General features: G+C 41.7%; 2 protein-coding genes across 2 annotated transcripts in view; both read left to right on the top strand.

The window, feature by feature from the left end:
- LOC307132267 (interleukin-17 receptor E) overlaps positions 1-27145 on the top strand; it is a 517506-nt gene that overhangs the window by 270885 nt on the left and 219476 nt on the right. The window lies entirely within an intron of this gene.
- Positions 2889-27145, top strand: part of LOC307132273 (ninjurin-1) — a 30214-nt gene continuing 5957 nt past the window's right edge. Inside the window, exons 1-2 of the mRNA XM_079826472.1 lie at positions 2889-3314; positions 16586-16817. Of these exons, the coding sequence (XP_079682598.1) occupies positions 3270-3314; positions 16586-16817 (277 nt within the window). The 5' untranslated portion in view covers positions 2889-3269. The remainder of the gene's footprint in view (positions 3315-16585; positions 16818-27145) is intronic.

Raw genomic sequence — 27145 nt, 5'->3', positions numbered from 1 at the left:
TCATTGGTTCTTGCTGAAGCTCAAACGTGCCGCGTAACAAAAGAATGAATCTCATTGGTTCTTGCTGAAGCTCAAACGTGCCGCGTAACAAAAGAATGAACCTCATTGGTTCTTGCTGAAGCTCAAACGTGCCGCGTAACAAAAGAATGAACCTCATTGGTTCTTGCTGAAGCTCAAACGTGCCGCGTAACACAAGAATAACCCTCATTGGTTCTCACACATGAAGCTAACTTCCGCTTGAGCTTCCGCTTGAGCTTCCGTTTACCTCAACTGATGAGTTGATGAACGTTATGTGAAAAATGCCTCAATTCAGTCTGTTCATCATATAAAGCGATCGTGTCTCTTCAGAAAATTTGGAGTAAACCGCTCAGTTCATATGGATTACTTTTACGATCTCTTCATGAACGTTTTGAAGCGTCAGTGGTAGTTGGACAGAAATCTCTCAGATTTCATTAAAATAGGCTATCTTAATTTGTGTTCTGAAGATGAGACACAAGAGTGATGGCAATATTCATTTAGTAAACTATCCCTTTAAGACAAAACAAAGCATAAAATGCCAAGGAAAAAAAAGACTTTCATTCAAATGTGTTCAAATTTCAACCACAGTATAGTTTTCTCTTTAATCTTAAATTGCCACAGTTTTGACTGCATGCAAATTAGGTTACATCTCATTAAATATGCATATTTTTGCAAAAAGGCACGTTTTTCTTATTTGATGAACAATAGTGACACAGGTCATTGTCAAAAGTAATAAAATAGCCTACAACTTTTAACATTTCGTGTACTATACAGAAAAAGACCCCGTTTTTTGTAACCTACTTTAGAATAAATCCCAAATAAAAACGCACTTACCACGACCAGAAATATGATTGAAAATGATTCTAAACGAGCGGCTGTCGATGGGATGATTTACTGCATGGGCAAATGTCACTTTAGGAGCGTGGCCTCTAAATGCTACCAATGCTAATGTAATCGACGAAGACTTGTCATGACAATTCAATTAGCAAAACACTGTGGTAATGTCACCATTAAATGCCTCAAAATCATTATTTTTACCGTCAGTGAACGAGCAAATGAGCGAACGCCTGAAATGTTGCTGAGGAGCACGAGCTACTGCAGGTGCGACGCATATTCAGCTCCAATATCCTCCATCACATGCAACGAACATAAAGCAGCGGTGCGAACTCACATGTGCGGGTGTTGTAAGGCGAAATCTCGAGTGATGGTGGAAGATCACCGGCGGAGATGTAAATCACGCGCTTTGCGCATTTGCAGTCGCGTCGCGTCGAATCCGGCAGGCTTTAAACACACGCTCGTGTCTCGCTCACCGCGGCTTCCCTGGAAATTTCTCCGTGTGAAAAGGACTGCTGAATCCCTGCTTTAGTGCGTCTGCTCCTCCACGCCCATCGGAGACCGAGCAGCGCTAATGACATGGAACATTCCCAACATTCCTCTGCCTCCTCATCACAGGCATCCTACCTTTCACACATCATCATCATCAGGTCAGCCCTCACTCTCTAAAGGAAGAAAATATCCTTATTTTCTCTCCCTCATTCATGCAGGAGATATTTAGAAGAACTTCCAAGCAGCTGTTTTCCATCCAACACCATAAAAGGCACATAAACATATTAATTTGACTCATGTTCACTCTAAAAAAAAAAGGTTATATATGGCACCAAAAATGGTTCTTGGCTCGTAATCATAGGGGAACCTTTTTTTGTGCTATATAACACCAATTTTGGTGCTTCAGTGGTTCTTCAGCAGTTCTTCTTAGGTGCTAGCACCTTAGTCAAAGAACCGGTGAAGAACCGCTGAAGCACCAAGACTGGTGCTATAGAGCAGTGGTTCCCAACCACGTTCCTGGAGGACCCCCAACAGTGCACATTTTGCATGTCTCCTCAATCAAACACACCTGATTCAGGTCATCAGCTCATTAGTAGCTACTCCAAGACCTGATGTGGGTGTGTCAGACAAAGGACACATCCAAAATGTGCACTGTTGGGGGTCCTCCAGGAACGTGGTTGGGAACCACTGCTATAGAGCACTAAAAAAGGTTCCCCTATGATTATGAGCCAAGAACCATTTTTGATGCCATATAGAACCTTTTTATTTTTTAGAGTGTTGTTCAAATCTCCTGTTCATCACTTGGAAGTCATGTGGACTTCATATGCTCTCACTGTCTGTACAAATGCAACATTTTGTTCCACCAAAAAAGTCACGCGTTTGGAACTAGATGAGGGCGGCGAGTAAATGGTGACAGCTCAGATTCCTCATGTACTCATATTTGTGACCATAGACCACAAAACCAGTCATAAGGGTCAGGGGTTCTTTTTAATCGAGATTTATACATCTGAATAAATAATCTTTCCCATTGATGTGTGGTTTGTGAGGATAGGGCAATATTTGGCCGAGATATAACTATTTGAAAATCTGGAAAAAAAATCTTAATATTAAGAAAATCTCCTTTAAAGTTGTCCAAATGAAGTCCTTAGCAACGCATATTACTACTAATAATAATTTTTTTATATATGTACGGTTGGATAATATCTTCATGGACCGTGATCTTTACTTAATATCCTAATGATTTTTGCCATAAAAGAAAAACGGATAATGTTGACCCATACAATGTTGGCCATTGCCACAAATATACTCATGCGACTCATGAATGTTTTTGTGCTCCAGGTCACATTTAATGTGGGAAGGAAGAGGAATCTTCAGAATGTTCAAAACAACATTTCTCAGCGAGCATTCCAAAAGTTCTTTCATTAAAGACAGATAACACGAGAGAAGAAACAAATAGCCTTTTCGAGTTTAAACAGGATTAGATTATAACCAAATGCATCGTGAAGGTGTGTGTTATTGAATTTCCTTCATGTGTAACACAAGCCACGGTTGCAGAATAAAAGGTTTGGCTCGGATGGTGAAATTCGAGTCATGGCGCTTTCTCTTTTTCTACATCTACAGACACGAGTTTTACGCTTTCAAAATAAACAGATGTAGTCCCAAATAAATGGAGTATTTTTATAGCCAAGCAATTTTGGCCAGAATGAATGAATGCCATGTCGAGTTCAGATAGTTCAGACAGTGACTGAGCGACGCCGTAAATACTGGATGAGTGTAAACAAGAAGCCATCAGCTGATGGATCATATACTGTACCAACCCGACGGACATCAGGCCCTGCAGGGTCCGCTGAGGAATATTGAGCTGTCGTCCTGTCTTGGAAATGCAGTGAAACTGGAGACTGGGACGGCGCAGCGCTGTGTCACTGATGGCGGCGCACACTATTGAATTAAACAGAGCCGCTGGACTGGAGGTACGTCAACCTGCTAGGGCAGTTTCTGAACTCTTTCATGCACTGTAAGATGAAATGATAGGGATTCTAACTGTAAAAACACTAGTGTAAAAACCTGTTAATTGGTTAAGTTCCCTTACTTGTAATGTTAATGGTGGTTGCAATGAGTGCACAAACCCGGGGAATAATGATATAAAGGAAAACTTGCAGGAGAACTCAGGTGATTAAACCACATTAAACATTAACTTCACTGACAACACAGAACCGAGGGAACTAAGGACTTAGGCCACATCCACACGAAGCCAGAGCTTTCCCCATCCAATCTTTTTTCCCCTCATCTCAAGAAATATCTGCGTACACACAAAACCACTGAAACCGACTCAAAACGATGTAGTATACAGGTGCTGGTCATATAATTAGAATATCATCAAAAAGTTGATTTATTTCACTAATTCCGTTCAAAAAGTGAAACTTGTATATTATATTCATTCATTACACACAGACTGATATATTTCAAATGTTTATTTATTTTAATTTTGATGATTATAACTGACAACTAAGGAAAATCTCAAATTCAGTATCTCAGAAAATTTGAATATTACTTAAGACTAGTGCTGTCAAACGATTAAAATATTTAATCGCGATTAATCGCATTAATGTCATAGTTAACTCACAATTAATCACAATTAATCGCACATTTTTATTTATTCTAAATGTCCCTTGATTTCTTTTTGTCCCATTATTTTTTCTTATTTTAATGCTCTTATCAACATAGAAAAGTGGATCGGCTTGCTTTGTTCAAATGTTTGTTTTATTGAAAACAACATTGGCATACTTTAGTGTTCGATTTCACACCAACATTCTCACTTGGAGCAAATAATCTCACACAATGTAACACTGCCCATCAATAAAAGGGTGAAACAAATACTTTGTTGCACAAACAGCCCCTTCAACAGCCCTTTCTAAGGGATCAAAACAGGGTGATACAAAATAAAATTACAAAGTGCACATGCAAGGTAAACTAGGACTCCGCCTATAGTGCAGTTAAACCAGGGGTCGCCAACTAGTGGACTCCGGTCCGAATCCGGACCGCGAAGCCTTTTGACATAATGAAACAGTTAACGTTGCAATGCTCACTGTTGCTACGTTCAGACCCAGACGCGCGGTCAAGCATGCAGTGAAGAAGAGACTGATGGTGCGCTCACACCGGACGCGAATGACGCGACATGCACACCGCTTAATCCGCGCCGCAGAATGTCTATTTGCGTCTTTGCATTGACTTAAATCACTCGCGCAAAACGCTTCATTCGCGTCTGGTGTGTAGGCTACGCACCATCAGAGCAGAAAGCAGCGCTCAAGACAAGCACTTTTAGTTGAAGACCCCTGAGTTAAACCATGGCTTAATACGTTTCTCATTTCGGCGTCTCACGCCTGCCATCCACGTCTACTCTTTTAATGGCCCAAACAAGTGTGGGCAGCCGCAGCGTGCCTGATGTTTTGTTTCCGGTCTAGCTACATCCGGAGTGGTGTTGTAGTTTTTCTAACGTTACTAGTTGTTGCAACAGCATGTGAAAAAACTACAAAGTTTGTTAGACCAAAAAGAACGTTAATCTCGCGATAAAAAAATTGACGCCGTTAAAATAGGTTTGCGTTAACGCCGTTAATAACGCGTTTAACTGACAGCACTACTTAAGACCAATACAAAGAAAGGATTTTTAGAAATCTTGGTCAACCGAAAAGTATGAACGTGAAAAGTATGAGCGTGTACAGCACTCAATACTTAGTTGGGGCTCCTTTTGCCTGAATTACTGCAGCAATGCGGCGTGGCATGGAGTCGATCAGTCTGTGGCTCTGCTCAGGTGTTATGAGATTACACCAATTAAGAACAGGGATACCATGGTCCTTAAACCAGGTGCTGGTTGCTTTGGCACTGTGTGCAGGTGCCAAGTCCTGTTGGAAAATGAAATCTGCATCTCCATAAAGTTGGTCAGCAGCAGGAAGCATGAAGTGCTCTAAAACTTCCTGGTATACGGCTGCGTTGACCTTGGACCTCAGAAAACACAGTGGACCACCAGCAGATGACATGGCACCCCAAACCATCACTGACTGTGGAAACTTTACACTGGACCTCAAGCAACGTGGATTGTGTGCCTCTCCTCTCTTCCTCCAGACTCTGGGACCCTGATTTCAAAAGGAAATGTAAAATTTACTTTCATCAGAGAACATAACTTTGGACCACTCAGCAGCAGCAGCAGTCCAGTCCTTTTTGTCTTTAGCCCAGATGAGACGCTTCTGACGCTGTCTGTTGTTCAAGAGTGGCTTGACACAAGGAATGCGAAAGCTGAAACCCATGTCTTGCATACGTCTGTGCTTAGTGGTTCTTGAAGCTGCTGCAGTCCACTCTTTGTGAATCTCCCCCACATTTTTGAATGGGTTTTGTTTCACAATCCTCTCCATGGGTGCGGTTATCCCTATTGCTTGTACACTTTTTTCTACCACATATTTTCCTTCCCTTCGCCTCTCTATTAATGTGCTTGGACACAGAGCTCTGTGAACAGCCAGCCTCTTTTGCAATGACCTTTTGTGTCTTGCCCTCCTTGTGCAAGGTGTCAATGGTCGTCTTTTGGACAAGTGTCAAGTCAGCAGTCTTCCCCAAGATTGTGTAGCCTACAGAACTAGACTGAGAGACCATTTAAAGGCCTTTGCAGGTGTTTAGAGGTAATTAGCTGATTAGAGTGTGGCACCAGGTGTCTTCAATATTGAACCTTTTCACAATATTCTAATTTTCTGAGATACTGAATTTGGGATTGTCCTTAGTTGTCAGTTATAATCATCAAAATTAAAAGAAATAAACCTTTGAAATATATCAGTCTATGTGTAATGAATGAATATAATATACAAGTTTCACTTTTTGAATGGAATTAGTGAAATAAATCAACTTTTTGATTATATTCTAATTATATGATCAGCACCTGTACATGTACCTGTACATAATTCTGGCACAGAAATACACTAAAAATGGAGAAGAAGAGTTGTGGCTATGGTACAGCAATGGTAGGAAGTGAGGGAAAATCTCACAAAACAATAACAATAAATATACAGTATTTGCTACTTACCAGATGTGTTTTATTAACGCCTACATCTACCCCAACCCTAAATCTACCCTTACAATAATGCAAATACAGTAATTAAATGACGCAATGTTGATGTGCGCATGCCCAGTGTCCGTAATTGTATCCCTTCTAGTCTTTACCGAGCGGGACGTGGTGTGATGACATCACCGTTTCACAAAATATACAGATTGGCTGTACACACGAAAACGCAAGGGTGTCGGTTTCAGATTGATCCACTCTGACACCCGGTTTAAAAAAATATCGTTTTCATGCTCCCAAAACGACGGATCCGTGTGGACGAAACGCTGATACTGTACAAATTTTTCACGTATACAGCTAAACCCCTCCGTGTGGACGGGGCCTAAACCACATTAAACATTAACTTCACTGACGACACAGAACAGAGGAAACCAAGGACTTAGGCCACAGAGCTTTCCCTATCCAATCTTTTTTCCCCTCGTCTCAAGAAATATCTGCGCACACATGAAACCACTGAAACTGACTCAAAACGATGTAGTATACATGCCAGACCAGTGTGTGGCGCTGTAATTCACAAAATATACAGATTGGCTGTACACACCAAAACGCAAGGGTGTCGGTTTCAGAGTGATCCACTCTGGGACCCGGTTTAAAAAAAAATCAGTTTAAAGCTCCCAAAATGCCAGATCCGTGTGGACGAAATGCTGATACGGTACAACATTTTAACGTATACAGCTAAACGCGTCTCCATGTGGACGGGGCCTAATGCCGCATTCCAGGCAACCCGTAACCCGTGTTTTTCCAACCTTCTACCCGTGAAAGTGCACTGGAACGGCCGTCAAACCCGTGACTTCCCACCCGTGAACTCGTACTAGATAAATGTACTCCCAGTTACGAGCTCTGACGTTACATAGCCCACGAAACAACAATGGCAGCCCCTACAGATGCGGTGTTTATAAAACAAATATATAAATAACGTAAAATAGAAGGTATGACAGCTTCTCTTTCCGTATGCGCTGTTTTTTTCTCCTCCATTTACCTCAAATAAGCAAGGAGTAAGCACCTTTGGCGATAGAAATTATTGTAAATCTGAGCATAAGCCCCGTACGGTCCGCCATGCTTTGTTTACATCTAGCTACCACAATTCCTCGTGCTCAGGCAGTTTGGCGTGATTTTGCCACAAAGTTGTGAGTCATGGTTTGAAATTGTAACTTACTGGCTCAAAAACCTGCCTGGAACGCAGCTTTAAACACACAAGCAGTGTTCATGAACTGAACAGAAACAGGTGCGAAACTGATGGAAACTGATAGGAAGCACTGACAGACAAACCAAAACACCAGAACTAATCAGAACATAACCTTTCCATTTGTAATATTATGTTCCTTTAACTCATTCTTCACTTGGGTCATTTTGACACAAAACTATTGAGTGTTCATGGGAGTGGTCCAAGACCTTAGGACTTTTGTCACACTTTAACCATGAATACACAAACAATTGACTGGATCGAAGGAGTTAAAAGAAACAAATCCTTCCCTCATGGATCAATTTGACCCCCTTAAGAGTGAACGGAATGTTTCAGTATACATAGAAAAAACTACATAACACTCTAAATTAAAACTAAAAATTCTAAAACTTTAGCAAAAAATGATTTTATAATGTCTTCACGTGTATCTGAATGCATTCTGAAGGGATAAACTTGAGAAATGACTTTAGGACCCAGTGGAACAGCTCATTTGCTCCATATAGAGCTATAAGGCTAGCCTGGTCCTACCATTGACAAGCGTTTACTTCCTTGAAGGCGGGTACTCTGTTGAAGTTTAAATAAAACTATTGGATCTGCCATAACCAATCGCTAACGTTTGGTCGGACATATGTCATCTCAAACTAGCGCACGACATCAACGTCATCGTTTTCAGCCACTCCCTCTGTTCGCTGATTGGACCGGTTAAAATTTGACCGGAGAAAACCAGAGAATATACCGCAGTCCCAGACGGAGTACTGAAGGAAAATGAAAATTGAGCGGAAGTATGTAGGAGGGCGGAGCCAGGCTACTATAAGGCCATCTAGAGTCAAGAGTCATGAAATATCATCTTATATTATTATTTTTCCACAAGAGGTCAGCAGAGACACCCAGATTGACCCAATGTGAGATATTTTGAGCTGATCTGAGCTGGTTATGCACGTATTGGAGAATTATTACGAATGATACAGTGCACTTATTGTGTACTGTAACATGTGAGCAGGGATGAAGCAGAGTTGAGAATCCAAATGCAGCATGAACATTTATTAAACAGATAATCCAGGAGAGTATCCACAGAAGGCAGGCAGAACCAACGACAGGAACACACAATCAAGAACACCATTTATGTACATTAGGGTTTTATGTTCCATTTTATGTTGTTAAATTAATGTTTATTGCATTATTTTAGTGTCGTGTGTTTTGTGTTTCTGTGAATCACACTGCATCTTCTGTATAAATATTTACCTCAGCTTGGGGAAAAGAGTACAGGAATATGTTGTGAAATAACACAACTGCAATATTTTACCCTTTTCAAAGTCTTGTTGTGTTTGTGCTCTAATAGAGCAGGTTTTCCTGCTTGAATGTTAATTATTTCCCATATTTTTCATTATTTCTGCTCCTCTCTTCCCAGTCTGTCAGTAAAGCTCTGTTTAGTTCTGAAGCCCCTCCTTCTGAAGCACAATGTACTCTGATTGGTCGGCTGGAGCAGTGTGTTGTGATTGTTGTTTGGGAAATGTCCCGCCCCTTACCATAACTGCCAGTTTCAACCTTAGACTGTAAAAAAATATGGACGTAGTGTCCGTGACGTCACCCATAAGGTTCTGATGAGCAGTTTTGAGGCGCAAAGTATGGACGAGATGGCCGTTGCCATCTTGGCAGCGCATCATCGCACGTCACTCCCGGACAACAGAAAATGGGCAAAAAGGCGGGACGTGGGTGGCGCTGAAGTAACGTGATGACTAACAGACAGCAGATAAATGGCTATCCACCTGTCACTCGAAGTGGCCACGCCCTTAATTATGCAGAGCTTTAATGCTTTATTTAATGTAAACGAATGAGTTTTAAAAAATTCACCCACGTCACAGTTGTCATGAAGGGCAAAATGAGCCGTATAGACCAAAACCACAATTTGTACCAGACTGTAAACATTGTTTTAATCTGCTGTAAAGTTGGGCATTTATCATGGGGCTCAATGAGATTCTGCTCCCTTCTGGAGCCCTAGTGGCCAGTCGATGAATTGCAGTTTAAGTCACTTCCGTATTGGCTTCAAGAGAAACAGGGGGAGGTTGCCGCTTGGTTTCAACACACTTTAACCAAACCCGAGGTCTGTTTCTCACAGCAAATACCATTTTTGTAGCCTAGAAATCTAGACGCACCCTAGCGGCAGAATTTTATTTACCGCGAGTGTAGTCTAGCAACTCTCGGTAGACCTGAGAGCTGGAAAAACCAAACTCTGGTCAGGCCAATCACAGCGTGTGTAGAGTCGGTGAGCGGGCTTAACATAATGACGGCAGAGTTGTGGAGGTTCTGTGAGCTACTCGTAAACAAAGCTGACTAACAGCAGTCTTTTGAATTGGCTTTGGCCGCGACTCTGGAAGACTTGGAGTTAAGCTTTTCTTTGAGAAAAGAACAAAGTACGGCACTGAAGTCATTCTAAAGAAAAGAAGATTACGTTCGAAGTTTTGCCGACCGGATACGGCGAAAGTCTATCAACTAACGTTAGCTCGGCTTCACCTTCTTCTTTGCTCTGGTTGGTTGTGGCACTCATGGCACTAATTGCGTGCTGAGGGAATTTGAAAGACAACCGTTTATCCCGCCCCTCGGATTGAGCCCTGTCAATGGTGAGTTTCCAGACCCAACATCTTGCTTGTCAGGCTACCATTTTTGCAATATGTTGTGTTTAAAGATTGCTTGCAACGGTAAACCAATACATGTACAAACACAGGCACAGTGGCCCCATCAACAGGTGTAACAGTCACAAATTTCTGTGGAAGTCTCTGAACTTTAAAAAAAAATATATATATATATATACATATATATATATATATATATGTATATATATATATATATATATGTATATGTAGCCTATGCCCATGTGTGTGTGTGTGTGTGTATGCATGTATTAATCTCGCATGCTCTTTCGGTCACAACACAGCGAGCAGGCAAAGCACACGGCACACAAACTATATGTATATAGCCGATTGAGTTTTTCTTAGTTACAAAACCGAACCCGAGGCTGTTCATTAAACATTAGCCCGAACCCGATCCGAGACCCTCAAGTTTTTCGGGACCCGTCGGGCTCGGGTCGGGTAGCAGACCTCTACACACTACTAAACTAACTCAACCAGGCCCCGCCCCTTTATTCTGTGTATTAATTATTATAATGAGGAATATTGTGACGTGTTGGTTCCCGGAAGAAAACTCAAAACTAATGGAGGCGTTTCAGGAGTTCAGAAACACTGACACTGATATAGAGAAGAACTGGAACTTTGCAGAGATTTTTCATGCTCAAACTGCATCATTACACACTAAATGTATTTATTAGTTTATTTGACAGGGACAATACAGAAAAAACATTGCTACAATTTCAAGCAGCCGATGCTCCACATATAGGTTTCTAGCCAAAAGCTAATTTGCAGCCCCAGTACCTGTTTAGGCTTTTTTAACATAACAATAAAACATTCACACACGCAAATAAATTATATATTTAAAAAATAAATAAATCAAATCATAATAAAAAAGCTAAGACTGTGTATGAAAAAGAAAGAAAGATGAACATGGAGAAAAGCAGAATATGACCCCTTTAAAAGGTTACTATGTTGAATAGCTTCAGTGAGTAAACACGATGAGGAAGTCAAGTTCCTTTATGAAATGATATTTAAAGTCAAATGAGTTTGAGCTGTCTATCTCTTTTATAATCTGTGTGTGTGGCTGTACCAGATCGAACTGAATCTTTCCGATTGTTATTACGAGCTGTCGGTGTGTGTCAATACAACACTGGCTGCATGTGTTGTGTGTGTGTGTGTGTGTGTGTGTGTGTGTTTCACATGGACTTAAGTGCACTAGAGTTGATTTGGGCCACAAAGTGTGCTGTAGGGACTCTAGGGAGCTACAAAACCGTGTGTGTGTGTGTGTGTGTGTGTGTGTGTGTGTGTGTGTGTGTGTGAGCAGTGTAACTAAAAGCCCTGTAGAGAATCAGGGAAATGTAATTTCCCTCTGGTGGGTCGATCGGCCCCTGGAGCGCAGCCAGAGAGAGAGAGAGAGAGAGAGGAGGAGAGTGTCTTGTCATTACGATTGCACCGTCAGCAGAGGAATACTGATGGGAAGCATGAATGAAAGGGAGGAATAAAAATAGACAGAGGAATGGAGTGAAGAGATCTATTTAAAGAGATTCAGAGAGATCCTTAAAACTGCGGGACACTTTTGGTACTTCCCCCCCCCATCACATATTTTAGTAATCATCATAAATAAGGCATCATTCTTATTTATGTCTTATTTAACACTGAAAATTCATCCTGTGACAATTTTGAAATGGGATATTGCGTTACCATGGAAACTGTAATTTTACCCTTTTAGCTGGCTCCTCCTAAAATCATGTTACAAATTTGACAAAATGTCATAATCTAATATATTTCTAATCTTGACCAAACGCTTATCGTTGGAAAGGTCAGAGACTCAGGGTTATGTGATATTGTGACAGAAATGTATTGATTTGTGACAAGAGAATGCATCAAACGGTGGCTATTTTTGGTAAAGCGTCTAAAATAAATCTCACAAGAACCTCTATTTTTGACATCAGCTTCAAATTTGTAACACAAATTGGTTAGACATAGGACTTTGATTTTATAGCAATTTAAGGAGCCAAATTATTTAGTAAAATACGTTTTGTATAAAATATAATAAAACATTTAGTTCAGAACATTTGCTTTCAGTAAACTTAAACTTCTTTAGTTTAAGTAAACTTTAGGAAACTTATTTAGACTTAAATTTGTGCTTTCACCTTTTATACAATAATAAAAGTCATAAAATAAGTATAATAATACAATAACAGACAGTTTTTCCTCTTATTGACAGGTAGACAATAATTTGTTGTACTCCAGAAGCACAAATCTTCTGGAGTACCTCAAGGTTCGGTCCTGGGCACTCTTATTTTCCCTATCTATATGTTACCACATGGACAATTAATCAGGTACTATGGTTACATTTCCTCTGTTATGCTGATGACATACAGATTTAATTTTGCACTCTTCCCACCTCCTGTGTTAACTTGCATCTAGGAACTTAAGCTTTGGCTTAAGGCAAATCATCTCAAGCCCTGTTTCCACCGAAATTACCCAGGACAATTTGTCCCAGGAACTCTTTTCCCTCAGACCTACTGCTGTCTGCGTTTCCATAGCGGTCTAAAGGACAGTGAAGATCAGTCCAGTGACGTAGGACTGCACGCGACTTTCCAAAGCCCACTGGATTTCGTCCTCCGCAAATAAACTTAATAAAGCCTGAAGCTCGTTGTCTGTCCATCGGTCGTATTTTTTAAACTCCATTGTTGATTTGAATAGCAAACAACTCTTACTGCACGCACCACGCCCACAAGAGACTTTTAAAAATAGTGGTTGAAATAAAATGCTGTGTGAACAATCAGCATGTTCAGCAAGTCCCACCCCCGAAAGTTCCTGAACTTTGTAAAAGTACTACCTCGCGAGCAGGGATGTTTTGAGGGGGAAATATTTACTCAGAATTTTATTTAAACCTCGGTTCCTGCGGTCGAAACACACAGAGTACCACCCCAAAGTCCCTAGTTCCTGGGTAAAGTTCCTGTGGTGGAAACGCGGCTTTATATTTAACTCAGATCCTCTATTAGTCAGCAGGAAGCTGAAGCTGTTATACATGCCTTTATCACATCTCACCTTGATTACTGTAACTCACTTTACAATACACCAATCAGGCATAACATTATGACCACCTTCCTAATATTGTGCTGGTCCCCCTTTTTCTGCCGAAACAGCCCTGACCCGTCGAGGCATGGACTCCACTAGACCCCTGAAGGTGTGCTGTGGTATCTGACACCAAGATGTTAGCAGAAGATCCTTTAAGTCCTGTAAGTTGCAAGGTGGGGCCTCCATGGATCGGACTTGTTTGTTCAGCACATCACACAGATGCTCGATTGGATTGAGATCTGGGGAATTTTGGAGGCCAAGTCAACACCTCAAACTCGTTGTTGTGCTCCTCAAACCATTCCTGAACCATTTTTGCTTTGTGGCAGACGCATCATCTGCTGAAACAGCCACAGCCACCAGGGAATACCGTTTCCATGAAAGGGTGTACATGGTCTGCAACAATGCTTAGGTAGGTGGTATGTGTCAAAGTAACATCCACATGGATGGCAAGACCCAAGGTTTCCCAGCAGAAGATTTCCCAAAGCATCACTGCCTCCGCCGGCTTGCCTTCTTCCCATAGTGCATCCTGGTGCCATGTGTTCCCCAATTTGAGCTACAGTAGCTCGTCTGTTTGATCGGACCACACGGGCCAGCCTTCGCTCCCCACGTGCATCAATGAGCCTTGGCCGCCCATGACCCTGTCGCCGGTTCTCCACTGTTCCTTCCTTGGAGCTCTTTTGATAGAGACTGACCACTGCAGACCAGGAACACCCCACAAGAGCTGCAGTTTTGGAGATGGAGTTTGGAGTTTTGGCCCTTGTCAAACTCGCTCAAATCCTTACGCTTGTCCATTTTTCCTGCTTCTAACACATCAACTTTGAGGACAAAATGTTCACTTGCTGCCTAATATATCCCACCCACTAACAGATGCTGTGATGAAGAGATAATCAGTGTTATTCTCTTCACCTGTCATAATGTTATGCCTGATCAGTTCAAAGCCTTTATAACCTTGGTCTTCATATTTATCTGATTTACTTCAACCTTATGCCCCTGTTCGTTCCTTATGATCTTCTAGCACAGAAATTGTTAGTGACTCCTAACTTTAGTTTGGTCACTATGGGTGCTAGGTTTTTTTAATTTTTTTATGCTCTTCCTCCAGACATCCATGCATATTCCGTTTTTTTCTATTTTCTGCCCTGTTATAAATAGAGATGCTTTTTCTCAGGAAATTTGAGGCAAACGGAGAATCACATTATAACAAATGCTATGAACCTTAGAAGAAATACATACACACATGACTTTTGACGAGTGAAAGTAATTCAGAGCTTCAGTGCAGTAATTGAGTCCTCAGTCATTTAGAAGTGCCACAGTCATCACTCTCTCTCTCTCATTACTATTATTATTATTATTCATACTATTTTGACACCAGACATTCTTCAGTCAAATGATGACCGTCAATAAAGCTCTAGAGAAATCATGCATTCGTGCCAAGAAACCCATTCATTCATAAGTTCAGTGCGCTCAGTAAGGGCTTTGCATTTAATTAAAAAACAAGGTCATTCGCTCACCCTTTGCTTCCCATTTGAACATGTGCACTGTTAGTCAATTCTTGTGCTGAGAATTTTGCTTCATCCCAAATCTCAAAGGACATTTGAAATGGTTCACCAAAACTGTGTATTCAGATTTGGCTGATTTCAAATCCCACACTTCCAGTTCCAGATGTGAGCTTACGATAAGTCTTTGCATCATTAAAGAGGGCATATTATGCTCTTTCAAACTCTTAGGGCCATCATACAACCCGACGCAGTTCTCATTTTCACGTCCAGCGCTATTGTTTGAATAGCAAATGTTCGCCCATGGGTGTGCTGGTATGAAAACCAGGTGTGTTCAGGTGCATTGTTGGGGTGTTGCTATTTTGAGGACCTGAAAACGACTGCACTATTGACCAACACAAACCTGCTCTAAAGTCAATAGTGCAGTATTTTTTGTGTTATTTAAAGGGTGTGTTAGTAATATGAGCCGATAGGCGGTGCGCAACACGCGTTAAACAGTTGAGTTTTACCGTTTTCGAATCCATTCAGCCGATCTCTGAATCTGGTGGTAGCACTTTTAGCATAGCTTAGCATAGATCATTGAATCTGATTAGACCGTTAGCATCTCACTCAAAAATGACTAAAGACTTTCAATATTTTTCCTATTTAAAGCTTGACTCTTCTGTAGTTATTACATCGTGTACTAAGGCCGACGGAAAATGAAAAGTAGCGATTTTTCTAGACTGATATGGCTAGGAACTATACTCTCATTCCTGCGTAATAATCAAGGAACTTTGCTGCCGTACCATGGGTGCAGCGGTGCAATGATATTACGCAGCGCCTGAAAATAGGCCAACTTCCGTCAACATACTCAACGTGACAACCTGCTTCCACAGAGAGCGTGCTGGGGACTATTTTCAGGCTAATCTGATTCAATGATCTATGCTAAGCTATGCTAAAAGTGCTACCGCCAGACCCGGAGATCGGCTGAATGGAATCAAAAACGGTAAAATTCAACCTTTTTAACTCTCGGGGAGTTGGAAAATGAGCCTATTTAAAAAAAAAAGTGGAGTGTTCCTTTAATCAATTATGGAAATACACACATGTATTTAATCGGACGCGTCAGGTTGAGGGGGTCTATATTCCGGCATGTAAATAGAGAATCCGCCATGATGTGAGCACAACTGGCTTTTAAAGGGAATGGGAGATGAGACTCAGATTGGTTTATTGCACGTTACGCCCAAAACACGCCCAGGACTCATTAAGAGACTAGAGACAACCCTTTTGGACCTTGTGCCGGGCACGCCAACCATTTTTCCTGTCGTTTAACCAGCAAAAGTGGATTTGGACCTGCCCTAAGTGCACCTGCGTTTTAGACCATGTGCTTAATAATAGGGCTCTTGATGTTGTGTTTGTGCTCTACTAGAGCAGGTTTTCCTGCTTGAATGTTGATCATTTCCTCATATTCTCCATTGTTGCGGCTCCTCTCTTCCCAGTCTGTCAGTAACGCTCTGTTTAGTTCCTGTCTCTATGAAGCCCGTCCTTCTAAAAAGCACAATGTGCTCTGATTGGTCGGCTGGAGCAGTGTGTTGTGATTGGTGTTTGGGAAGTGTCCCGCCCCTAACCATAACCGGCAGTTTCAACACACTACTAACTAACTCAACCAGGCCCCGCCCCTTTATTCTGCATATGAATGATTTAAATGAGGAATATTGTGACGTGTTGGCTCAGTAGTTGCTAGGATTAAGATGTACAAACATTATTCTCTCGCCAGGCTTCTCCCAGTCTGGGTCTGTCGCCCGCCCCTCTAAACATGAACCATTATGCCAATAAGAAGAGCGCAGCGGAGAGCATGCTGGACGTGGCCCTGCTGATGGCGAACGCGTCGCAGCTGAAGGCCGTGCTGGAGCATGGGCCCGAATCCAGCCTGTACACATCCCTCATCACGCTCATCAGCCTGTCGCTCTGTCTGCAAGTGTTAGTGGGGATCCTGCTCATCTTCATAGGTGAATGAGAACACACACAAACCTGCCTGACTAGGGCTCAACAGGGATAAACATTTTATCTTATTGTCCTCTGAACCTCTAGATATCAGAGGCCACAGTACAGTACAAACACAAATGCAATAGCATGTCATAAAGCAAGATGACAACATAAGTTATAACCGTAATTAAACTAAACTATCCCTGTTCTCTCTTCATGCAGCAGATATTCTCTGGCTCTGTGCATCTCACAACAGTTCCCACACCAGCCATTTATAGATTATCATGACAGAAAATGCTAATCTATGACTTGAAGATCGTTAACTCATAATTTCATCAACTAACCATTCAGAAACATCCGGTCTCATTCTAGATGTTGTCACTTCTTCTTGAGCCTCTCCATCATTGTCCGACTCTGGTTTGAACATAAAAGGCTGAACAGTTTTGGACATTTTCAGTGTGAGTCTGCGTGAGGTAATCAGAACTGCTAACATGAGCTTGTGAAGTCCCGCCATCTTCCTGAAAGGGGGCGGGGAGCAGCAGCAGCTCATTTGCATTTAAAGGGACTCACACAAAACAACGCGTTTTTGCTGACCGTCAAAAAGTGACTATTTTAACATGCTATAAAAAAAATTATCTGTGGGGTATTTTGAGCTACAGCTTCACATACACACTCTGGGGACATCAGAGACTTATTTTACATTTTGTAAAAAGGGGCATTATAGGACCACTTTAATATTTTAATGTTATTATTTTAATGTTCCCTGTCAGCTGGGGAGGGGTTCATTTGAGTTAATGGGGATTTTTACATACTGTACCTGCCAATGACAATCAGACCAGTTTCATCTTCTATCCAAATAAGATGAGCACCATCTCAATCTCTGCACAAAGATTGTTATGTCTTATGTTAGTATATGTGGTGAAATCACACCGCTGAGACCTGCTGATATTGAAGCTCAGCTCTGCTTCAGGAACGCTCTGTGAAACTGAATTTGAATTTGGGATTAAAGAGCAACACATAACAATGGCATAACAATACACTCTCCCCTGCTCTCTCTTTCTCTCTCTCTCTCTCTCTCTCTCTCTCTCTCTCTCTCTCTCTCGTTCTGTGTGACCCACATATCAGCAGATCCTTTCTGTCTCTGTCTTTCCTTTCTGGGTCCAGAGCTTCCATTCTGAACCCGCTGACCTCATGCGTCTCTCTGTCTCTGTCTCTCTCTCTCTCTCTCTCTCTCTCTCTCTGAACCAGTTGAGCATGATGTGAACACCTTTCATTTTGCATTCGAGCAGAAGTCTTTCCATCTCACACACACACACACACACACACACACACACACACACACACACACACACACACACACACACACACACACACACACACACACACACACACACACACACACACACACACACACACACACACACACACACACACACACAGATACACTCACTCACTCACTCACTCACTCACACACACACACACACACACACACACACACACACACACACACTCACTCACTCACACAGACACACACACACACACACACACACACACACACATATTCACACACGCACACACACTCACAGACACACACACACACACTCACTCTCACACAGACACACACACACACACACACACACACACACACACCCACACACTCACTCACTCACACAGACACACTCACGTACTCACAGACACACAAACTCACTTACTCACACAGACACACACACACACAAACAAACACACAGACACACACTGTCACTCACACAGACATACACACGCTCTCACACACGCACACAGACACACACTCACTCACACAGACACACACACATTCACACACTCACTCACAGACACACATACACACACACACACACACACACACACACACAGTGAATATGGATATTAATCCATCTCTCATCAACAGAGAGCGCGCTGTTCATTCTGTCTGACTGCAGCTGATCTGTGATGAGCAGGCCGCTCTAGTCTGGGTCATAACGGATGTCTCGTCAGAAACAACTTCCAGTCAGTAATCACGAATCTGGCTAACATGAAGCTCATCAGAAGAGTCATTCGGAAGTGCTTTGCTGTCTAGGAAACTGTCAGCTTACACCGATTTGTTCTGACAGTCATTATTCAGTTTCTAAATTGAAATCATGCTAGCAAACATGTGAATTCAGGCTAAAAGCATGCTAAAACAAGCTAGCAACATGTTAAATTATGCTAGCAGCATGTTACAGTTTTTTACAGACGCTAGGACACATTTATCAATACTTAGGTCACTTTGGCAAAACTCTTCACACAGTTCTCCTAACTAACTTTCAGCTTGGCAAAGCAGTTCATTTCACATTCAAAATGCACTACAACTACCAAAACACTTTATTCAGGTCTCAAATCGACTCATTCTTCCAGAACACAAAGGTTGACAGCCGACAAACACACTTTGTCACCCACAAAACAATGACCTAAAAAACACTAACAACATGTAGCATTATACAATGTTTTCTTGTGTAAAACAAGGACAGATCTCAGTTTATAATTCACTGCAGTATATGTTACTGGAATGAATCAGACATGATGCAGAATTTGTCAATATTTTATGTTGTTTATTTATTTAAAATTTTTTTGCACTGAGTAATTCCAAATTACAAGAATTTGTATACTCACCATCCACAATGAGAATCAGCTGTGGCTGGTCCAATTGTTTTTATAGCATTTAATTTTAAGATTTAAAATATATTTCATTAAAATATTACTGTAGGAATGTAGCAAATTGCTGTCTTATTCAGTTTTGTATTATGTTATTGTTTTGAACATAAGTTTATATTATGGCCTGTATGTACAAAGAGTTTTGGCAGAGTTGTTGTGTCTGAGTGAGAAAAGAATTCATGAAATTTGAGAGATGTTTTCATTGAGTGCATTTTGTGCCAAAGCAATGATAATTGACCCTCAGTTTAGCCCACATAGACTTCTGTTGTGCTCATTGTGTGAAGAGTTTTACAAAAGTGACCTAAGTATTGAGAAATGTGTCCTAGCGTCTGTAAAAAACTGTAATTCATGCTAACAAAATTCTAAATCATGCTAACAGTGTGCTAAAACATGCTAGCACTGTTAAAACAGGCTAATTCATGCTAGCAACGTGTTATCAAATTGTTAAATAATGCTAACAACGTTAAAACGTGTTAACATCATGTTAGCAATGTGTTAATCATGTTAACGTACTAAAACATGTTAACATTTTCAAAAGTGCTAGCAACATATTAATAATGCTAGCCATGTTAAACATGCTAACAATATGTAAAACATACTAGCAAATGCTAATCATGCTAACAACATGTAAGCAACTTTAATAATGCGAGCAACATTATAAAACAATGGTAACAAGCATGTTTTAAAACATGCTAGCAAAATGTTAATCATGCTAACAACATAGTAAAACGTTATCATGCTAGCAAACATGTTAACAGAGTGTTAAATGATTGTAAATGTTAAAAAAAGCTAGCAATATGCTTAATCGTGTTAACATGTTAAAAAATGCCAACAACATGATACAAAATGCTAACATGTTAAATCATGCTAGCAACATGCTAATCATGCTAACAACATGCTAATAATGCATACAATGTTAAACATGCTAACAATGTGTTAAATCATGCTAGTGTGACGGATGTTAATATGAGTGAATATTCATTGAGAATTCATGTATTTCACCAATAATCCTTCCTGTCAATTTTAGTTTATTTACTTTATATAACGGTGTCCAAGGAAAGGCTATAATTTGGTTTTTGACATCATTAGTATTCATTTGGTTAAAGAGTTTTGCGATTTTTTTTTTTTGTTGACGTCGTGACGTCATTGCCGCTCACCTCGTGCTGCGTCCTCAGTTTGCTTTGAGCGCGCTGAGGAGAGGTAAGCAATTAGAGGTGCTTTTCTTATATAAGAGTATAAAAGTTATCCTAAATGTGATTAAGTTTATAATATGCTGTAATATTATTGTTAAGACTGTTATAAGTGTTGTAGGAAGTGTTTTATGAATGAATGGATGGATAGGATTTGATAGTTTTATTACTGAGAACAGCAATTTGAGTGTGTGTGTGTGCGTAAATAGAACGTGGTGATTGAGTATGTGTGCACGTCAATAGAACGCAGTGAATTTTACTGATTCATTTACTGGTATTTGATTTGTGCAGGTGATTGAATCACAGAGTGAACACATTGTTGCTGTATTTTGTTTAATCCATCCAGGTATGTTTTATTTCTGTTAAATGTCCTAATGTTTTCATTTTGTATCAGTTTGTTTCTTTACTAATTTGTGATTGACTTAAAAATAGCTGCAGGAGAATGTAATGTATGTTTGGTGTAAATGCTTGTGACAATTAATTTTGCCATTGTATGTAACATGTTTCACACACAGTAATTTTGATGTCATTATCATTGTGATGTGTGCTCAGTTTGCTTTGAGCGCGCCGAGGAGAGGTGATTGAATCACAGAGTGAACACATTGTTGCTGTATTTTGTTTAATCCATCCAGACTCCTTTGAGCATGCTGAGGAGAGTACCATCTACTTCCTCAATGAAAATAAATTCTCCATGAGCAGCAGTTCCAGTGTCCGGTGTCTTCTCTGAATAAACCAACACAACGCAGATCATAACAGTGGGCAGATTTAGGCCGGTTACAGTGGTGCCGTGACCCGGATGAAGATCAGTTCGTCTTCCAGGATTTTCATCCAAGGACCAATGCCGTTTGGTCGCCGGTGGATGCTGCACTTCACTCAAGGTTTCAATCAATAGTAACACAAATAGGTGAACTTTGCTGACCAGGACATTTCACTTCATACTTGGTGCCACCAGTTTTTATTTTTTCCCTTTGGTATCTTTTAATAACTTTCTTATCTTTATTTTTTTTTACATTTGAGATTTTCATTATTCATTGTTTGGTGAAATTATTTGTTAATGAGGAACAATGGCGCAGGGTTTCAATGCAGACAATTTTAATGCTGAAGGGGACATGTCAGATTTAAATTTTGGGAGAGGTCGACTTTTCAGTGACCGTACATTCACACCTGTCCCAGGGAGGGGTAAGGTAGAACGAATATCACCTGAACTTTGTTCCACTCGAGTAACTGAACAAACACCTAGTCATTTACGAGGTAATCCATTATCATTCTGTCCAGACATAAGTGATCCAGCATGGTCTAACCTTATAACACACATTGCTCAGGAAGTAGGAACTAGTATAATTTCTGCTCAAAGTGGGGTAGCGTATGGGGAAAGAGCATCAACCAATGCACAGACTAGAAGTTTAGGTGCAGCTCAGTCATTCTCAGAGACACCCTCACTTAATTTGACAGGAGTTAAACTAGTCATGCAGTCTGAAGCAAAAGAGCCCCCTGTTTTCCGAGGGGATGGAACAGATAAGTTCAGTGTGCATGAGTGGGAGGATTTAATGGACACTTACCTGCGTAAAAGAGGCATACCAGTGCTGGAGCACCATCATGAAATCCTTTCAAGGCTGATGGGTAAAGCAAAAGACATTGTTAGAATTACCCTTCGCAGTAACACTTCCCTAAGACCCTCTGAGAACCCCAAAGTGATATTTGATATCCTAAAACAGCATTTCAGCGAGGTCAGATATTCTTACATGCCTTTAGCTGATTTCTATGGCACAGTGCCTGTTGCCGGAGAAAACCCAATTGAATACTGGGTCCGTTTAAATAAGGCTGTGGATGTTGCAGAGGAGGCTCTAGCTAGGCTTGGGCGACAGATGGATAATCCATGCCAGGAGGCAGCCATGATGTTTGTCAAACACTGCCCGGACCCAACTCTGTCAGCCATTTTCCGCTTGAAAGCACCAGATAAGTGGACCGCAAGTGAGGTACAAGAGCATCTCGACAGGTATCAGACCGAGCAAAAAGAACAGTTGGCAGTCAAATCCAAGCGCAACTTTGTTGTGAGAAATGTTACAACTCATGCCCAGTTACCTATGGAGGGTGGGGTCGTCACCAGTGTCCTTCCTGTTCTGTCATCTGATAATGTTAATGAAAGCACCCAATCTCATCCACAGAATGATGATAACTGCATGAAGACGCTCATCGGTTTACTTGATCGTGCTCTTTCCCAGAATAGTCAAGTAGAGATGAGGCGCACTCGGCCGAACCAATCCCTTGTGAGAGCATGCAAGGTATGCCATTCACTTGAGCATTCAACCTTAGCACATTGTCGACAACAACGACTTTGTCTTGCCTGTTTCCAGCCTGGTCACATAAAGAAAGATTGTGCTAATGTCCAACCCCGTGATCGCAATCAGTTTGCCCAGCCACCTCAAGGTTCACCAACTTTAAATTAGTCAGCCCACACCAGGAGAGGGGACGTGTGGGTAGAGTTGAGCAAACCCTCGAAAATGTTGATCTCATGCAATTTTACGAAAGTGCCTGTGCACAAGCTCCTGTTGAAGTCAAAGTGATTGCTCAGAATATGCAAACCCTTGAAGTTTTTGATGAATTGTTTTATGCACCCATCTGTGTCAATGACAAATTCCAGATGATGGGAATGTTGGACTCAGGATCCATGGCATGCACTTTCAGTGAAGCAGTAGAGAGCAGAATGCTGGATGAGGATGTGTTGCCAAAGCCCACACCATTGTTGCAGGAAATAATGTTAATAGGCTGTGGAGGTAAAGCAACTAAGCCAAAATGCATGTATGAAGTTGAGCTGAAAGTGTATGGCGAGAGATGTTTAGTTCCTGTTCTAGTTGTGCCAGGACAAAGAGACGACTTAATCATTGGCACCAACTTGATTAAAGGTCCCGTTCTTCGTGTTTTTTTGAAGCTTTGATTGTGTTTACAGTGTGCAATATAACATGTGTTCATGTTTCGCGTGTAAAAAAAACTGTATTTTAAACACAATTTACTTATCTGTACACCGCTGTTTTCACTGTCCTACAAACGACTGAAGACTTCCTTTATTCTATGAAGTCCCTCCTTCAGAAACACGTAACGAGTTCTGATTGTGTCAGCGGTTCCCGTGTTGCGATTTGACAGCAGCTTAGCGAACGTAGCACGGTCCTGTGTTGTGATTCGACAGCAGCTTAGCGCACGTGGAAAGGTCACGCCTCTTAACGGGAGATATATACGCGCTTAATAATCTCTACAGCGTCCCTGGGAAAGCCAAACAAATGTGATTTGACTCCGGGATGAAAATAACAGCGTCTCGACGACATGGCGACAAACACACTGAAACGCAGCACTTCCTTTTCTCCACGCGACGTCCTCTTCTTCTCCACGTGGGACAGCAACAAGACCACGCCCCCTTTTTTCGCGTTTTCTTGTGGGCGGAGGTTAGTCTGTTCTACTGCTCTACTGACGTAATTAAAGCAGGAAATACCAGGATGTAGTTCTAACCAGCCGTTCGCTGTAGGCTTTGAAAGGGAACTTCTGTTAAATAAAATATCTCGCTTGGCATTGAACTTTGAGCTTTATCATTTTACAGGTATTATTTATGCTCTAGCAGCAACATTACACACTAACTAAAGTTTGAACAATGGGATCACGAAGAACAGGACCTTTAAGTTCCTTATGCACAGGATGAAGATCTGTGATGATTACTGGAGGATTGTGTCTAACGGTGTCTCAGAGCCATCTTCATCGTGTGAACAATTCCTGGATGTCATGGCAAATACTTGCCGCTGGCGAGGTGGTCATCCACCTGACAAGGTTGGGACTGTAAAGCTTCAGCAGTCAGTTACACTTATGGCCAAAAAAGAGCACCTTGTTTGGGGAAGGCTACCGAGTAATACTGCTATGTCACCAGGGAGTACTGTAATTGTGGAGGCCACTTCTTCCAGATCCATGCCACGGGACATCATCATTGGCCGAGTTGTTACACCATTGTGGGGAGATCGTTGGGTTCCCCTAAAAGTTACCAACCTTTCAGACAAACCAGTCACCCTAAAAAGAAATCGTAAGCTTGCGGATGTGTTCCCATGCCTAGCTTTGGAAGATTTCGAGCTGTTGCAAGGTTTCAGTCAAGTTCAGATGCCCACGTCCGGGAATTCTTGTCAACTTGCACCGCGCACAGCTGATCTTAAACAAAGACTAAAGGCCATAGGCCTCAGTGACATCGACATTGACACATGCTCTGTCAGAGATGCAGCAAGAGAAAAGCTTGTTCAGCTGCTTGAGAATTACCATGATGTATTTTCTAAGCATTCTCTGGATTGTGGGGAGGTCAGTGGTTTTGTCCATCGCATTCGCTTGACAGACGAGCGTCCATTCCGACTGCCATACCGACGAGTACCACCTGGTCACTATCAAAAATTACGGCAAGTTCTCTCAGAAATGGAAGAACAAGGCATAATTCGAAAATCAGTGAGCGAGTATGCTTCGCCCTTGGTTCTAGTTTGGAAGAAAGATGGCGGCTTGAGGATTTGTACGGACTTTAGATGGCTGAACGCCAGAACTATGAAGGACGCACATCCGCTCCCACATCAGTCTGACTGTCTAGTTGCCTTGGGTGGAAACACTCTCTTCAGTACTATGGACTTAACATCCGGATTTTATAACATCCCCATGGCTGAAGAAGATAAAAAATACACAGCGTTTACTACTCCAGTAGGACTCCATGAGTACAACAGGATGCCTCAAGGGTTGTGCAATAGCCCAGCATCGTTTATGCGCATGATGTTGAGCATCTTTGGAGACCTGAATTTTAGTAGTCTGCTGTGTTACTTAGACGACCTACTGGTGTTTGCTCCTGATGAAAATGCAGCCCTGGAGCGGTTAGAGGTAGTATTCCAACGATTGAGGAGCCACAATCTAAAGTTAAGTCCAAAAAAAAATGTCATCTGATGCGAGCATCCGTTAAGTTCTTAGGCCACATCATTGATGGAAATGGTGTTTCTGTGGATCCTTCAAAGGTTGAGGCCATAGTCAAGCTGTCAAAAACTGATCTCATGGAAGAAGATGGGTGTACTCCATCTGTGAGGAGAATTAAGTCTGTTTTGGGAATGATCCTCTATTACCAGCACTTTATCCCAAATTGCTCCTCCATAGCCAAACCGCTCTTCTCCCTAACAGCTGGACAGAGAAAGAGGACAAAGGTCAAAACTGAAGCTAAGGCAGGCACATACAGAAAGCTCAAGCCAACTGACTGGACCTCCGAGTGTGATGATGCTCTTTCTAATCTGAAAGAAAGCCTACTGCACAGTGTGGTCTTAGCACATCCCGACTTCTCTCTTCCATTAATCTTGTCAATCGATGCTTCTCTGGATGGACTCGGGGCTGTGTTATCACAAATACCAGCAGGCGAGGAGAAAGCTCGTCCTATTGCGTTCGCAAGCAAGTCCCTAAGTAACTCTCAGAGGAGATATCCGGCACACAAACTCGAGTTTTTAGCCTTAAAGTGGAGCGTGTGTGAGAAATTCAGTCATTGGCTAAAGGGCCACACGTTCACTGTATGGACGGACAATAATCCGCTCACTTATATTCTAACCAAGGCTAAGCTCGATGCTTGTGAACAGCGCTGGGTGTCTAAGCTAGCTGCTTACACCTTCGACCTCAAACATATTGCTGGAAAGAAAAACACTGTGGCTGATGCTTTGAGCCGAGATCCTTTCGCAAAAACAATTAGTCACAGGCTCATCACAGAGCGGTATGGCGGCTTACTCTCTGAAGCTGCAGGTGTAACTGAAGATGGAATTCAAGATACTTTCCGTTTGCAAGTGAACAGTCTTCATGCGTTGCCTCAGCCAAATTTTGCAGTGTCATGTGATCACACAGCAGTCGGAACACAATTGAACCTCCATAATCAGTGGGAGACTGTAACTGAGCTGAGGGCTATTCAGGCAATTCAGGCCATCCAGAATGCAGTACCTCTTGAGTATGACACAATCTCAGCAATCCCCCTTGAGGAGATTCAGCATGGCCAAGAGTCAGATCCTGTGATCTCCAAAATTATGCCATATCTGAGTCAGAAGAAGCGACCATCAAGGCGAGAGAGGGCTGGAATGGATGCCAGGACTCTAGTTCTTCTTAAGCAATGGGATCGGCTGAAGATTCAAGATGGAGTAGTCTACCGTGTCTCAAAAGATCCTTTAAGCAAGTACAAGAGGTTTCAACTGGTGCTTCCTTCTAGTCTTAAGAGTAAAGCCTTAAATGGTGTACACGATCACGCTGGACATCAGGGACAGTCAAGAACTCTCCAGCTAGCTCGACAACGCTTTTTCTGGCCTAGAATGGAGCGTGACATAAGGGACTATGTCAAGTGTTGTCAGAGATGTATATTGGCCAAAACACCAGAGCCATCTGCACGAGCCCCACTTGAGAGCATTAGAACTTCTGCCCCAATGGAGTTAGTG

Source organism: Gobio gobio (assembly GCF_949357685.1).
Source record: "Gobio gobio genome assembly, chromosome: 10".
NCBI lineage: Eukaryota > Metazoa > Chordata > Actinopteri > Cypriniformes > Gobionidae > Gobio > Gobio gobio.
This window is presented reverse-complemented; position numbering and strand designations above follow the sequence as displayed.